This window comes from Zeus faber, assembly GCF_960531495.2.
Source record: "Zeus faber genome assembly, chromosome: 10".
NCBI classification, from domain to species: domain Eukaryota; kingdom Metazoa; phylum Chordata; class Actinopteri; order Zeiformes; family Zeidae; genus Zeus; species Zeus faber.
In genome coordinates, this window is record NC_137199.1 from 32426198 (window position 1) to 32443792 (window position 17595).

A 17595-nucleotide genomic window follows, 5' to 3' on the forward strand; every position below is an offset into this window, starting at 1 on the left:
TCCCCCCCGACATGAAGGGAGTTTGTTTTATCAAATTGAAATGATTATTCCTGTTAGCGGTGGAGTGGTTGTGTGTTGTATATTCCAGTACTGGTTGACATTCTTGCCCAGGTATTTATTTTATTTGGACTCCCAGTGAAGACTGTGTTGAAAGAACTGGTCTGACGGAGGAAATCTGCTTCATCACACGTAGTCACTTCAAATGCACAAGAGGGAAAATAAAAGTTTGTATATTTACAGCTGGATGAGAGGTAGTGATGCTGCATCATGCATGATCTGTGTGTGTGTGTGTGTGTGTGTGTGTGTGTGTGTGTGTGTGTGTGTGTGTGTGTGTGTGTGTGTGTGTGTGTGTGTGTGTGTGTGTGTAAAAGCCACCATTCATGGAGGTGAGGAACAACGTTTGTCTTTTCATGAAACAATCCCAGTTCCGGGCGTTAACACATCAAACTGAATGAAGCTGCAGCAGATGTGGCTCATTTTACGTTTGAAACTCCCCAAAAGCAACAAGTGAATTTGTGTGAGCGCCGGGGCCAGAGGATAAAGATCCAGATAAAGAAATAAAGAGTTCTTTCACCGCAGTTTCTCTGGGTGAGATCTGTACCAATGGTTCCACGTCACAGACGCCCTGACCGCATGAAACCAAGACGTCTCGCCCTCCCTCTCGTTTTAATTCCAACAATGTGTCCAGTTCTGACTCCACTCTCCTCTAGGAGTGGATTCTGGATTCACAGTGGAAGAATTGTCGATCACAATAAGACATTTGTACATGGAAAACAAAAGCACAATGTAGTTTTACACTTGAGAGCTGTGCGTGGAGTGGGGGAGGGGCTGAGAAAGCTCATTTCCCATTCAAATCAGTCGGGCTGCGTGGAGGGAAAGCAGACCGGGTCGGACCGGACCGGCTCAGATCGCTGCTGGCCACGCCCTCAAACACCACAAAGACAGGACATGCTTGTTCTCAGCCTCATCTCACCTGTTTGGGGTCACAGTCAAAACAAAATCATCTTCCTTCATGGAGGAACCGGCAGAGCAGATATTCAAGTATTTAACGCACACTGTGGTTTTTGCGGGGCTGGTTCCCTGGACAGTCAGAAAGAGTCCAGTTCCCCTGCGATCCAGTTCAGTGCAGATTGGAGCCACAATCTGCTGCCGTGACCCAGTTACAAGGATATAGACTCTCTCCATCTAGGATCGCTCCACTCAGTGAGAATGGACTCACTGCAAACTGTTTAATGCAAGTGCTGCTCCAGTCAAGTCAAGTTGCAAAGCTGTAGTTTGAATATTTTAATCATATTTTAAAGAACTCTAGTCATATTGGCCGGACCCAGTCATTTCCATCCATCATCAACATTCTTCTTAGAAATCTGAAGATCGTTCCCAACGTGTTTTGTTGTCCAACAGATACGGCCTCGAAGGTAAAACCACAACCGAAAATGGCTTTATTCATCCGTCTTAACAGGAAGTGACAATCAACTGGCCCACTAGATGGCAGCGTTTCACACCAGCCGGAGCAGACGCCGCAAAGACGCCGGTCGCAACGGAACAGAACGTTTTCCTGTAACGCTGCAGGGTGGCTGCTTTCTATGTCTAACAACGTGGGGAACTTTGGCAACCAGGGAGGATTTATCACAATAATGAAGGGAAACGTTCCATTTCAAATGTTTTGGGTCTACAGGACTCTCCAGCAATAACAGAAGATTCATGTCATTGAAAGACGTTGTAATGCAGGACAGCAGCACTGGGGATGGGACATCTGTAATTACCACTAAGATTAAAGGAGTTGGTTTCAAACCATTTTAGACCTCAACCAAGATGGGAACAATTTAAATGGAGGAACTGCGGAACCAAAACTTTTTGGTTCTTCTGAGAAACAAAATTCAGTTTGTCAAGACTCGATCCGTGCACAAGAGCGACTCAGGACCCGAGCAGCTGTGATCACACCTGGAAGACCTGCTTGACATGAAGATCTCACGTGTGTGGGGAGAGTTGACAAGAATGATCACCAATAAGGAAACAACGTGAGCAGCAAACCACTAAATAAATCGACAGAGAGCGCTCCGGACCTCCTTAAGCATTGTGACATCATAACATGGTGATGACAGCATAACACAGGCATACAAAGGCAGACGGTCAGAAGAAGAATGTGTTAGGACTGAGACGACCACAGACACAGTGAAGTGGACGTAACAGTTGTTTAATGAGCTCAGGATGAAGACAGGGAGGAGGTCGGGCCAGGAAACCAGTCCGTAAGGCCCACAATCCCCAAGGGGCGTGGTCCTCCAAACTGCCCTTGAGAAGCACAATCAGTGTAGTAACTATGACAACGTATTAGTTTATTCACGTTATTCCTGTATGTATACAGTGTAGTAACTATGACAATGTATTACAATTTATTCACGTTATTCCTGTATGTATACAGTGTAGTAACTATGACAATGTATTACAATTTATTCACGTTATTCCTGTATGTATACAGTGTAGTAACTATGACAGTTTATTCACGTTATTCCTGTATGTATACAGTGTAGTAACTATGACAACGTATTACAGTTTATTCATGTTATTCCTGTATGTATACAGTGTAGTAACTATGACAACGTACTACAGTTTATTCATGTCATTCCTGTATGTATACAGTGTAGTAACTATGACAACGTACTACAGTTTATTCATGTCATTCCTGTATGTATACAGTGTAGTAACTATGACAACATATTACAGTTTATTCATGTCATTCCTGTATGTACACAGTGTAGTAACTATGACAACGTATTACTTTATTCATGTCATCCCTGTATGTATACAGTGTAGTAACTATGACAACGTATTACAGTTTATTCATGTCATTCCTGTATATATACAGTGTAGTAACTATGACAACCTATTACAGTTTATTCATGTCATTCCTGTATGTATACAGTGTAGTAACTATGACAACGTATACGTTTATTCATGTCATTCCTGTATGTATACAGTGTAGTAACTATGACAACCTATTACAGTTTATTCATGTCATTCCTGTATGTATACAGTGTAGTAACTATGACAACGTATTAGTTTATTCATGTCATTCCTGTATGTATACAGTGTAGTAACTATGACAACGTATTACAGTTTATTCATGTCATTCCTGTATGTAAACAGTGTAGTAACTATGACAACGTATTAGTTTATTCATGTCATTCCTGTATGTATACAGTGTAGTAACTATGACAACGTATTACAGTTTATTCATGTCATTCCTGTATGTAAACAGTGTAGTAACTATGACAACGTATTAGTTTATTCATGTCATTCCTGTATGTAAACAGTGTAGTAACTATGACAACGTATTAGTTTATTCATGTCATTCCTGTATGTATACAGTGTAGTAACTATGACAACGTATTACAGTTTATTCATGTCATTCCTGTATGTAAACAGTGTAGTAACTATGACAACGTATTCGTTTATTCATGTCATTCCTGTATGTAAACAGTGTAGTAACTATGAAAACGTATTAACAGGTTGTTTACATCTGCATAGAGACTGATCCTTAATCTGCTAATTTCTGTACTGTTCCACAGCTTCACACCACTTCTATTGAAGATACCACAGTTAGCTCCTGTTTCCGGGTACTTTTTGAAAAGTATTCAGCTCGCTGCGTAGCCACGTACATCTCCCCGTGGTGGTGACAGAAGCAAGAGAAATATGATCCATTCAAACTTTTCCCAATCACATTTTCTATGCAGTAAAGTTGCAAATAGCTTTTTATTTCTGCTTCCTCCCCCTGAACTGTGAGCAAGAGAAACCGTGGAAAACAGCCTGATCTTCCTCTTGATTTATGGGATGTATTGACTGGTTGGTGGAAACCGCGGATGAAATGCCAAAAGGAAATTCCACAAACCAAAAGAAACCTTCAAATACAACACAAGACAGAATCTTCCTTTCCTGAACATTTTGAAACAAGGCATGTCCTGGTGTGGTGAGACAGGTTCCTGGCCAACCTTGTGGCTTCATTCATTCATCATCATCATACAGCGTATGTCGTTCACTTCAAACCCTTTGAACCAGAGAATTAACACATTCATAAAGAATGATGCACACACTTCGCAGCCCTGGGGTTCCCAGGTGGACCGCGGAAGATTCCCCGCGTTGACTTAGTCTCGGGGGCCCCGGGACTTAGTCTCGGGGGCCCACCTCGCTTCACTGCTCTGCCGGGTTCGGTGGGACCCTCTGACCCGTTAGGCTCCTGAGCGAGGCCCTGGTGCTCCAGCCTCCAGAATGGATGGACAGATTTCTAAAGCCCTTACTCACATTACAGGCTCAAAGCTTCACATTTCCCAAAGAAGCCAACAGCACCCCATAGTCTGAGCCTCCACCCAGGTAGTATAAAGTTCTCAGTAATCTCACTATTATGTTAACTTTAAATGGCGGTATTATCAAAAGTGTGTATACTGGCACTTTGTACCACAGTGAGAACTTGTACAGGTGCCACACAGTAGCTGCACCCTGTCCAAGCTGGATGAACGGGTGTGGTTAACACCAAGACAGCGAACACAAGGTCAACGTAAACTACACCACCTCCAATCTGCTTTTCCCAAACTCCTGGAGTCCCGCTATGGGGACGGCAGGGGACGGCAGGTTTCTGTTGCCGTTAAGAAGATCACAGCTGGGATTATCTGATCAGAGCCTTCCTTTTCAGAGGTTTCCTTCAGGTTATCCTCCGGATGACCTGAGGGATCCAACGGGATCAGGATGAAATGTTGAAGGAGGTTCATCACACTGAACTACATCATAATGTAAAGTACGAAATCAGACCAAAGTTATAGTTTTCACAATGAAACTCCCACGGGAAAGGTTTGTTAGTTTCATCTTCAGACCCAGATCCGACCGCAGCCCGATCATCCGCCTTTAGCAGATTCCACTCAGGTTCTATTTGGAGAATTTGGGTTGCTGAGATGAATGAAACCTTTCAAATCGGACGTTCTTCCACCTCAGGATCATGGTGCTATCACCACACGTCGGTGCTCTGCGGGAAAAACACGGCGCCGATGCCCTGGAACCAGGATGACATCACGGAACATTATCACCGCAGCGACTGAGCGGCAGCGCTCACGTGGCGACGCATTTCCAAAACAGCCTCAGGTAGCGGGGAAACTCCACCCTGACCCAGGTCCTGTGCCTTGCCGTAGGGCACTTTGTCTGCACCGAGGCGGAGAACAGGGCGCGATGCTCATTTCAGTCTTTAAATGTGAAACTGTTGACAGTGATTTTTGGGCCCTCGGGGGACTGAGGGCATCCACATCTGATCTCAGTATAACAACACATGACATCAAACAGGGCGTGATGCCGCCAGCGACGCCACTCAGAGCGTTGATTAAACTGCAAACTCAGAGGAAATGAAAAGCGATCTAGTGATGGAGATGCAGACGCGTGGCTGAATAAATTATCAGCAGATAAATCCAGAAAATGGTCCAGAGGTTTGAATTATTGTCATGATGTCATGTGTCTTTGCAGTTCATCTCCGTTTTAAAGGGTCATCATGGAGCTGAAACCCAGTCTGCTCAGTGGGGTAAAGGTTGGGGGATGGGTGTGGGACGGGGGTTTGGGGTGGAGGTGTGGGGTAATGGCTGGGGGGAAGGGTGTGGGATGGAGGTTTGGGGTGGAAGTGTCGGGTAAAGGTTGGGGGGACGGGTGTGGGATGGAGGTTTGGGGTGGAGGTGTGGGGTAAAGGTTGGGGGATGGGTGTGGGACGGGGGTTTGGGGTGGAGGTGTGGGGTAATGGCTGGGGGGAAGGGTGTGGGATGGAGGTTTGGGGTGGAAGTGTCGGGTAAAGGTTGGGGGGACGGGTGTGGGATGGAGGTTTGGGGTGGAGGTGTGGGGTAAAGGTTGGGGGGACAGGGGTGTGGGTAGTGGTTTGGGGTGGAGGTGTGGGGTAAAGGTTGGGGGGACAGGGGTGTGGGATGGAGGTTTGGGGTGGAGGTGTGGGGTAAGGGTTTGGGGACAGGGACATGTGCAATCAAAGCAGTTGGACAAAGCAAAGCGATGAGTTCTGTCAAATCCACTAAACAGCCTGGGCCACAATGACATCACCAGAACTCAATCCAGGACATAGACGGGGCCTTCCATCACGACTGCTTTAATGCGATCGCTGGTGTGAAATCCACTGAATAGCCTGATCCCAACACTGGCACTATTGACTGAAACATCAGTGGAGTTAAATCCAGTAAATAGCCCGAACGCACCCAGCATCGCTGCTATTCACCATATCACTGGAGGGAAATCAGCGTTGACATGGAGACGGTGTCACATTCCCTTTCAGACAAGAAACCATAGAACTGTGCATTGTTCAGAAAACATGTCCTGGCTGAGACGGAGAGATGGGGGAGAGAGAGAGAGACGACCAGATGAAGAATAGAGTGAACAGGCCCAAACAAGGTTCCTTCACACCGTGACCTTGTCTCTGGAGATGAAACATTTCATTCATTTCCACCTGGAGTGTGACGCCGACTGGGGGGGGGGGGGGGGGCATCAGTGAATAAGTGCCTTGCTCAAGGACACTCAGAGAGACCGCATCACACAGGACCAGGACGCCATGTTGGACTGACTGATTCATCCATGTTATAATTTAACATCTTATATGAAGATGCACAGCGTTAAGAAGCTAAATCAGTGGTTGTCAACGTAGGGTCCAGGGACCCCAGGGGGTCGGTCAGGAGGTTCCATGGGACCTCCTGCAGCAAAATGATCAATAGCTCAACAACACGTTAGAGAACGTCCAGAACAGAGTTTAAATACGACTTCAACTGGTACAGCAGCCAGAGCACACACTGAATCACATCTAATATGATCAGATCTGTGTGTGTGTGTGTGTGTGTGTGTGCGTGTGCGTGTGCGTGTGTGTGTGTGTGTGTGTGTGTGTGTGAGTACTCTGACTACTTGGATAATAAAATAAAATCCATAGACTCTATAACGTTCATATCAACTTTTACTCTGATTTTCCAAATAAAACTGCTTCACTGCAGATCACAACGTGGAGACATGAAGTGAAGTGATGGTGTCACCTGCAGCAGGTAGACGCAGGTAATGAGACCCCTCCCCTGGGTGGTGGGAGGGCGGGGTCCTTGGGGGGAGGGGGGTGGACACACAACAATAGCATCAGTGTGTGAATGAACGCCCCCCGTGTGGTGCAAACTAGGGCCGAGGCTCTGAAACACGGCCGCCTGCCGAGGGTCATGGCACAGAACAGTGGAAGTGCTTAAAAACACGGTGTTAAAGAATAAATACTGTGTCTGGAGATTCACTCCGTCACCAACTCCTCCAGGACTTCCCAAACTTTTTGACGGCAAGGCGGGAGGAACTGGCTGAGGAACAAAATGACCACAAGAAAAGACCAAAAAAAAAAAAGCAGCATAAATCTAAAATCGTGTGTCTATAATAAACTGTTGAAAACATACAAACCAAATTCAGCTCCATGGGGAGAACTGACAAACAAAAACAAAGCACATAGAAGATGCTTTCTGCTGCCGACCATTTTTGGGGTTCTTCAGCGAGCCGTGGGGTGGCCCCGTACCGCAGCTTGGGAAACCCCTGAACTAGTTGGAGTCTGATGGAATCAGTGAAAAGATTCTTAACCCAAATGAATCTGGGTTAAAATGCTCTGGAGGCTGCAGCCTGGGAGCTGAGGGAGCCAGGACCCAGTTCACTGACTCAGACGTGGAATTATTATTATTATTATCATTGTTCCAGAAAATCAACACACATTTCATGGTTTAAGCTTCATGGGTTTGAGTGGAATCCCAGCGGCAGGTGGAACCATCACTTCAGCGTCGTGATGGGACTTCACAGGGAAACAAAAGCTTGTTTGTCTTATTATCGTTCAGCCCACGTTAGACTTCATTACAACTACACTTTTAACCAGGTTTACAACATTACTCACCACATTAAACCACATTGCACCACATTAGATTAACCATATTAACCCACAGTATTAACCACATTCAACTATATTAAACCACATTAACCATATTAAGCCATATTAAACACATTAAACACATTAAACACATTAAACCACATAAACAACATGAATAACCACATTAAACCCTATTAACCCACATTATTAACTATATTAAACCACATTATTAACCACCTTTACAATATTAAAGCATGTTAAAGCACATTATTAGCCACCTTCACAGCACATCACCTGGAACCACAGGAGCTCGTCACTGGGCGTCACCTCAACAGGTGAAGCATCATCATCAAGTTGTTTCTACACAAATAAAACCGGAGCCAGAACAAGTGAGAAGCGGTGACTCACCTCGATCCATCTCTGCGCCTCCAGACACGCACACTCTGCGGCGGGTTCGGGCCCAGGGTCCGAACCTGAACACGAACCCGGACCCGGACCGGGACCGGGACATGGACATGGACCCGGACCCGAACCCGAACCCGGACCAGAACCTGGAAGTGGACCCGGAGCCGGACCCGGACCTGGACCTGCAGCCGGACTCGCCATTTCCCAGGAGAAGCCCGTTAATCCCGCGGCTCCGGTTCCTCCTGCCGGTGTGTGCCGCAGCCCGCCGCGCGCACGGTCCGGTGCGGCGCGCGCACACCGCAGTGAGACGCGCACCGGAGGCTCCGCGCGGCTCAGCCAATCAGGAGCCGAGGCTCCGGGAAGCCACGCCCACTCCAGACGGAACGGGAACAAATGAGAAAAACACGATTTTGTGTCCAGAGAGAAACAAGTTATTACAGCAAAAAACATGATGGACACAAACACACTGGACACTTTCATGGAAACTGAAATACAATTCTGAACGATCTACTCACCGCTGACCGTTAGTAAAGTTAATATGTAAAGATATTCATAGATATTTCTTTAGTTTCCTCAAAACTAAAGCAATCTGTAAAGTGTAATATTAATATATGTATAAATACATATGACCATATGATATGAAGCACTTTGAACATCATTATAGTTCCACTGTTTTCAGACATTTTTTTTAATTATAATATTTTATTTTTTCATTTTTGGATTTTTGACTATTTAAATTCGAGTCTATAAAACTCTATAAAACACATTTTCCTCAGTGGAAACTAAACTCAATTTAACTCAATTACTCGGCTTCCCATCGTAGCTGATCTTCCAGTTGGTTTATCTTTGCTGCCCTTGTGTGGATCGAACAGGTAACGCAGACAGGTGGGGGGCGGGGCTGTCCCTTCTGCGGACATGCGCAGTAGCCCACCGTCGGTTGGGCTTGGGGTAAATCTCAGCAACGCTGAGGTGTTTTGAAGTGATTTCCTCGATTCCGACTTTTCATTTCACCCTAAAATCCATTTGTGTCACAGTTTGATGAAAGTCATCGAAGGTTGTGTCGCGTGCGCTGAGCGCAGCTTGTTGCCTTGGAAACCAAACAGTGTAAAGACTTCCGGGTGTTTCTGACAGCAGAGCAGTCTGAGGTGAGTGACCATTCAAATAAATAAGAAATAAATGATTTGGGATGAATTCATATATAGGTATATCAAAGTAATAGTTATATAAATAAAGATAAAGGTGTATAAAGGAGTGTTTTGCTGTATAGGTAATCAATGAAGAGTGTGTGTGTTCAAATAAAAGACTCACATGGTGTGTTTACTGTGTTCTATGATGACGTTTGATCACTTGTTTACACTTTGTAGAAGTATTCATATTATAATGGAGACTGATGGACGAACGGACAGACAGATGGATAGAAGGTAGATAGATAGGTAGATGGATGATTCAAGATTCAAGATTTTTTATTTGTCACATACATATACATACTTCCATACATATATGCAGTGAAATGTAATAAATGATGGATGATGGATGGATGGATAGAAGGTAGATCAGAGATGGATAGATGATGGATGATGGATGATGGATGGCTGAATGGACTAGCTGCATCCTTATTCCACTAATTTCCACCTCTTCTTTCTCTTCCACCTCAGATGTGGCTGCTCTTCCTCTCGGTGCCGCTGCTTCCTGCCGTTGCCATGGTTTCCCACCGGCACCGTGTCACAATCAGTGCCCTGTGTGGGGGGGTGTTGTCCTGGGTGCTGGGGCGGGGCCGGGGGCGGGGCCAAGGGGCGGCGTGTGCGCGCAGCACCCACGCTTTCGTCTTCTCCGAGTGCACGCACGGCAAGGCCGACAGCGTCCTGGCGACCTTTGACCTCTACGCTGAGACACACCCCTCTCTCAGCCTGGGTCCACAGCGAGGTCAGTGATCGTGGGTCCCAGCCGGGTCCCAGCCGGGTCCCAGCCGGGTCCCAGCCGGGTCCCAGCCGGGTCCCCCAGGGCCGCACAAAAGGAACAATGTGTCGCCAGCCGCTCATTATGGAATAAAGATGCTCAGGTGTTAAAATGTGCGGCTGCAGGTTTTTACAAGGTGTAGTTTCAGTTTCAACGTAGAACAATCCTCTCCATCCCGTCACTGTTTCCTGTGGGGTTTTTATATCGATGTCCTCATTCATCTCTTCGAGTCTTACATTGTAGTTTCTATGCAGCGCCACCAGACAGGGAAATAGTTGCCTGTGACAACGCTAAATATTAAGAGACAGCGGCCATTATTCAGGAAGAAATGGATGGAGTGTTCCACGCAGTGTCATCTAAACATGAGCTGATGTGGAACATGACGTGTTTGGATGTTCGTGCCGGATAAGGAGAACAAACAGCTTTAAACACAATGTGCTGACATCACCAGCAGCCATGCATCTAACCCTCTGCCCTGTGCCCCGCCCCCTGCCCCGCCCCAGGCCAGGTGCTAGATAAGGTGGTGAGGCGCGTGGCCCCCCGGCTCGTCCTGGAGCTGGGGATGCACTGTGGCTACGGCTCCATCCGGATGCTGCGTCTGCTGCCCCCCGCTGGGCGACTGCTGACGGTGGAGGGCGACCCCCTGGCCTCCGAGCTGGGGGAGGAGCTGCTGCTGGTGGCGGGGTTCAAACACCACCAGGTGGGTGGAGAGAGAGTGAGAGAGAGAGGGCAATGGATGGATTCTGTTCTTCATAATCCTCTTGATGGTCCAATGATTTTACGACTTTGCAGTTTATTCTTCCAAGTGTTGAGGTATCAGTAGTGTATATATACTGTATGTGTATATAGTATATATCAGTAGTATATATTAGTAGTATATTGAGTGTATATTAGTAGTATATTGAGTATATATTAGTATATATTAGTAATGTATATATAGTATATATTAGTAGTATATATAATATATATTTGTTTATATTAGTAGTATATATAGTATAAATTAGTAGTATATACAGTATTAGTCGTGTGTATATATAGTATATATTAGTAGGGTGTATATATAGTATATATACTCATTGTATAGATACCAGTTGGGATGATACCTATCAATATTTTGTCTAAGTTATTTGGCCTTGTTTTTCACTGGTTTGATTACACGTTTACTGACCAGAGCATCCGATAATGGTCCTGGTCCTGGTCCCAGTAACCCTCTCCTGGTCCCACAAACCCTCCCCGGTCCCAGTAACCCTCTCCTGGTCCCACAAACCCTCTCCTGGTCCCAGTAACCCTCCCCTGGTCCCAGTCACTCTCCCCTGGTCCCAGTCACTCTCTCCTGATCCAGTTCCAGGTCCTGACCTGCAGCTCTGTCGACGCCATCGCATCCCTGCGGCCACACCTTGGTTCCGAGGACGGGACCTGCGAGGGCCTGGACCTGGTACTGATGGACCATGACCCGCAGCGGTACCTGGAGGACCTGGTGGCCCTGGATGCGGAGGGGCTCCTCAGACCCTCCGGGTGCTACATCCTCCTGGTCCACAGGGACCAGGGGCCCGGGGCCTCAAGGGCCCTGATGGAGCAGATCACTGCCAGGAATGGACGCTACGCCTTGAGGACGGAGGAGAACGCTGTGATGGAGCTCTACTACTGTGTAGATGGATAGAAGGAGACATGTCTTCTATAGATTATTAGTTATTATGGAGATATATAGTGATTGCTGTTGATTATTTTTATGTAATAAATCAAATGTATTATATTGAAATAAATGAATATTTTTTTCTTGTTTCAAGTTCAAGAGGTTATTTGTCACAGACATAAACACAGTCACACGTACATGGAGTGAAACGTCATGACTGAGCCATGTCAGAGAACAAAAGACACCAGAACCACTTTTTAACCACTATTTATTACGACCACATGCGTCCTCTGACCTATATTTTATAACCACACACAAACAAATGGAAAAAGGTGAATAAATGCAACAATCACAAATCTGGATTCACATTTTTAAATGCAAAAAAAGTCAAAACTGTATGAAAATACATCTCTCCGTCCACCATTTCTGCTCCCTGATCTCAGTGGCTACTGCTGCTTGAAGAAGCAGCCGTCTCCATCCTCGCCGTGCTCCTCTCCACCTCCTTCCTCCATCTCCTCGTTTCCCAGGCTCCTGTCGTCCTCCAGGGCCTCGCCGGTGAAGTAGAGCGCCGCTCGGGGAACGATCCTCTCACGGAAGTAGCGACCGATCTCATAGTCCACGGTGTCCTCGTCCTCCTGGCCCGCGGCGCCTTCGCCGTCTGGAGGAGCTCTGACCGGGCTGAAGAAGTTGAAGAAGGAGTCGTTGGGAACCTGTTTGGTGACGGTGCGGACCGTTCCATGGCCTTTATGCTTCTGTTTCTTCTTGACGGTCTTCACGGTGACGTCCTTACCTTTGTGCCAGTCGATCTGACAGCCTTCGCAGCCGACGATCTCCGGCCCCTCGAAGGCGAACGGCTCCGAGGCGTCCGGCGCCGACTGCATCTTGTACACTTTGGTGAGGACGGCGTTGCTGAAGAAGCCGTTGGGCTCAAAGTGGAACTCCAGCGTGAAGCTCATCGGCCGTCCGGGCTCCGAGAACCTGACCTGGACGTCCTTCAGATGCCTGAGGATGGGCTCGTCGTGTTCCTCCAGCAAGTCCCTTAGCGTGTCCACGCTCTTAAAGATGGTGAGCCAGAACTCTGGGATGCCTTTGGGGTCTTCCTCTGGCGGGGCATCCTCCATCATCTCCTCATCCTCCTCCCCGTCCCTCTGCCACTCGCACTCTTGGTCGGTGGGCTCCACCGTGCCCGTCACGATGTCCCTCCTCTGGTCGAACAGCGGTCGGTAGAGGGCGGCGTACTTCCTCTCCAGCTCGTGCACTTCCTGGTAGAACTTCGCCCTTATGTTGTAACTCTGGACCTGCAGCCTCTTCAGAGAGTGCACTCGCCTCTTCACCCCCTTAGGGGGCGCACTGTCCGCTGCGTCCATGGTCCCCTGCTCCTTCTTCTGCTCCCTCTTGGGTCTTTGTGGCGGCTTATGCTGCTGTTTATCTGATGGGTCCAACCGCTCGGTTTTATAGAGGGAGAGAGTTGTGACATCGCAAAGACATCACATGGCGACGCCCCCAGTTGCCATAGCTACCACAGTCTTATACTCCCATGGAACTTTTTTTTCCCATCGGAACCTCTTCTGCAAAGTTTTGCCGCAGTGCCATACAGTGGTTTGTGGTTCTAATCACCAACATGGTGGGACCGCACAATTGATGACATCCATATGGAGATAACACACACACACACACGATGGGTGGCTCTTATTTTGAATGTGGTCTGGGTGGGTGACTCTTATTTTGAAAGAGGTCAAATCAATTTCAAAGAGGTTCTAATCACCAACATGGTGGGACCGTACAGTTGTTGACTTCCTTATGGAGATCACACACACACACACACACACACACACACACACACACACACACACACACACACACACACACACACACACACTGATGGTGTCCAGAAGTCTGGATGGGAGGCTCTTGTTTTGAAAGCGGTGTGTGGGTGATGATGCTTGAGTTTTTCTTGTTCCTTCTGTTTCCTGTTCGTTGATGGTTTGTAAATAACTTTATATGTTTGTCTTCCACGGTGAGGGTCCGGTCCTGGATCCACTAAACTCCACCACTGGGTTTAAAAGCTGCACAGAAGCACATTCCAAACATTCCCGTTGTCATGGTTACCAGTGGTGAACAATGACACCAAACAGTGTTTTTGGATTTAACTGGAGACAAAGCAACGTCATCCCGCAAGGCTCCTGGTCTGTGACGTCACACCCGGTGTGGCCACCACCACCGGTGGAAGAATGACGTTGAATCAAAGCCAGGGTCGGTGTCAGTTGTTCTGTTGAATAATCATGAAATCAGTCTTTTCTGCACATTTGAATATTGATTTCAGTTTGAAGCAAAGCAAAAATAAACTTTCCTGCTCCACCCGCAGCCTCCACCCGCAGCCTTCGCCTCCTTCAGCAGCTACACATGCGACACCTCGAGCAGCCACACGGTGGAGCCCGCGGCCTTCAGAGAATAAACCAAGCTGAGACCCGAACGACTACGGAGGAGACACCGGAACCGGAAACAAAACTCAAATTGAATTCAATGATATAGTTTAACATATAAGTTATTATTAAATATACCTGAATTATTTCCATAATAAAGATTATTTTAAAAGTTATAACATTTTGAAATGCTTATAATAATGGAATATTAATTAATTAAAATATATATTTTTTAATTATTATCCAATATTTTTCTTTTTAAAAATGATGGAAAGAAAATCTCATGAAGGATAAATCATATTAGGGAGGGGACTTGAGTCATTTCTTATTATGAATTTAAAAAGAAAAAAAAGTGAGTATTGTGATTGAATAAAGCAAACACCTTAAACACCTAAGGCAGGTGTGGATCCGCCCAGTCACCTGGGGTCTGTTCAAACAGGTGATGCGCTGCAGAGGCCATGGGGGCTTCTCCATCGACTTACACCACTCATTTGTGTCTCCATCCTGTGAGATCATTATCTGTGAGGGAACCATTAATAAAACGCTGCTGCTCTGCCTACAATGACGTCAGTTTACAGCCTATTATTTACAACCTCCAGCAGATTTAAAAAGGGAATTTTTATACGTGGATTTATATTTTGGACTTGTTTCTAAAAGATGAAGACAGACATCGTTTAGGATCAAAAACACAGAACACGACATGTTTCAGCGTCGCTGCATGAAAACAGCTTCCTTGAACCTCTTATATCTATATACTGTATATACGTATATATACAGAGTACCTTTTATGTTGTTTTTTTAAATGTCGTGTTTTATTAAACTTGATAATCATCGTATGCTGGATTTAAATAAAGCAGCATCATGGAATATAAAAATGTCATTTTGTTTTCATGGACTCTTCTCAGCTTTGGAGGTCTTTCCCATCAACATGCTGCTCCGGGATCCAGGGCCCTCCATCTTCTCAGGGCTGGGTTAGTGTACACAACGCTCTGACCCCTGACCCACACCCTCCCCCACTGTGGCCCCCCCGGCCCCCTAAAAATGAACTTTTAAAGAGGGATTGATGACTTTCTGCTCCTGAAGTGCACCCTGAGCTTTGGAAGCCGGAGAGCGGGATATAAACACAGATCTGAATTACAGACGAAAAGACGGAGGAACCCCAGAACCCCCAGACCCCCAAACCTCAGGACCCTCAGACCCCCAAATCCCCAGACCCCCAGGCCCTCAAACCCCAGGACCCCTGGACCCCCAAACCTCAGGACCCCCGGACCCCCAGACCCTCAAACCCCAGACCCTCAAATCCAATCCCCAATAAAACTCCCTCATCTTGGTTGGTAGCTCTTTGGACGATGCCAAACTGTGTCCAATGTTGTGATGAAACATGAAAAAACAAAACATAGTACATACTACACACGGTACTACACATACTACACATGGGATGCAAACACTGCACACTACCCTGGCCAGCGTATCCCATAATGCATTGTCAGGGCAGGATGCATGGTAAGTTTCTATGCAGCGTTGTCATGACAACCTGCTTTACTTTTTACTCATATACTGGACGGTACTCCACATAGTAGTACACATAGTAGTACACAAAATAGTACATGTAGTAGTACATGTAGTAGTACACATAATAGTACATGTAGTAGTACACGTAGTAGTGCACGTAGTGGTATCCAAAATTGTACATGCAGTACTACATGAGGTCGTACATGTAGCAATTCACATAGTACTACATCTAGTAGTACACATATTTGTACACAAAATAGTATATATAGTAATACATGTAGTAGTACACATAGAAGTACATGTAGTACTTCTATATGCATACTTCTATATACATACATATATTTATATTTATGCATGTATATATAGATGTATATTTATATATATGCTGTATATAATGTGTATATATATACACACATACATATATGTATGTTTATATACTGTATGACAGTATATATACTGTCTATAGTATATACTGTATATATATATACTATACAGTATATATATATATATACACTATATAGTATATATAGTATATATACTACATATATATATATACTGTATAGTATATAGAGGACACAGTATATCCTATAGACAGTATATATACTGTATGACAGTATATATACTGTCTATAGTATATACTGTATATATATATACTATACAGTATATATATATATATATACACTATATAGTATATATAGTATATATACTACATATATATATATATATATACTGTATAGTATATAGAGGACACAGTGTGCAACTCAACCATGCAACCCTCAAAGGAAATTAAATGTGTGTGTGTGTGTGTGTGAGGGCAGGCTTATCACAGTGAACCACAAATAGCGTCTCACTGGCCCCTGGAGAGGCCATCAGTCTGCCCCGCCCCCCACTCGCCCCCCACTCGCCCCCCACTCGCCCCCCACTCGCCCCCCACTCGCCCCCCACTCGCCCCCCACTCGCCCCCCACCGGCCCCCCACCGGCCCCCCACCGGCCCCCCACCGGCCCCCCACTCACCCCCCACTCGCCCCCCACTCGCCCCCCACTCGCCCCCCACCGGCCCCCCACCGGCCCCCCACCGGCCCCCCACTCACCCCCCACTCGCCCCCCACTCGCCCCCCACTCGCCCCCCACCGGCCCCCCACCGGCCCCCCACCGGCCCCCCACTCTCCCTCTGTTTTCTTTCCTCCTCATCCTTGAATCACATTCATTCTGTTCATTTTTCTGCTTGAGGAAAAAAAAACTTTGTTTTAAATATTTTTCACTCTGAACAGAAGGATTTATTTTACTGCTTTTTATTCCTAAAATCAAAGGGAATGGAACGACAAACACATTACGATGACAGGGAAATGACATTGTGGGGATTATTGTTTTTTTAAACCATAGTTCCATTCTTAATTTTAGGAAGAAAACATTGAATATTTGAGAAGAAAAGGCAGACCCTAATTAATGACGACGCAAATAATCTGCTTGTTTGGTCTGATTTTAATGAGTTATTTTGGGATGAACTGTTCCGTTTGCTCCCAGAATGAAGAGGAAATGTGGTTGCTCAGGGTAAAATAAATAAGAGAGAAAAATAAATGATAATAGATAAACGTCAGACTTTCAGGGTCAATATGTGAGTGGAAGCAGGAACAATTCAACTCCCCCTGCAAGATGCTGACAAGATACACACACACACACACACACACACACGGTGAGAGAAGACCTCCCTCCTCAGATGGAGCTTCACAGCTACAAGGAAGGTACGCTGTTTGTTTGTTAATACAACAGT

At 46.0% G+C, this 17595-nt stretch overlaps 3 protein-coding genes across 7 annotated transcripts in view; 1 reads left to right on the forward strand and 2 right to left on the reverse strand.

Moving 5' to 3' along the window:
• The window catches only part of LOC307235630 (LIM and calponin homology domains-containing protein 1-like), a 71837-nt gene extending 63293 nt beyond the window's left edge, over positions 1-8544 (reverse strand). For all 5 annotated transcript variants that reach the window (XM_080007778.1, XM_080007776.1, XM_080007777.1 and 2 more), the window contains exon 1: positions 8303-8544. In XM_080007778.1, the coding sequence (XP_079863904.1) occupies positions 8303-8500 (198 nt within the window). In that variant the 5' untranslated portion in view covers positions 8501-8544. The remainder of the gene's footprint in view (positions 1-8302) is intronic.
• Positions 8545-8720: 176 nt separating this feature from the next.
• On the forward strand, positions 8721-11915 carry LOC307236010 (transmembrane O-methyltransferase-like; the record flags this gene model as incomplete). Its single annotated transcript, XM_080008270.1, has 5 exons — positions 8721-8822; positions 9334-9444; positions 9955-10222; positions 10759-10955; positions 11598-11915. Exons 3-5 carry the CDS (start codon positions 9955-9957, stop codon positions 11913-11915), a joined length of 783 nt encoding a protein of 260 aa, XP_079864396.1. The 5' UTR covers positions 8721-8822; positions 9334-9444.
• A 419-nt stretch (positions 11916-12334) lies between these two features.
• On the reverse strand, positions 12335-13255 carry LOC307236011 (nucleosome assembly protein 1-like 4; the record flags this gene model as incomplete). The annotated part of the gene is made up of 1 exon (XM_080008271.1): positions 12335-13255. The coding sequence occupies one exon, from the start codon at positions 13253-13255 to the stop codon at positions 12335-12337; it is 921 nt and encodes a 306-aa protein (XP_079864397.1).
• Between the last annotated feature and the right edge of the window lie 4340 nt (positions 13256-17595).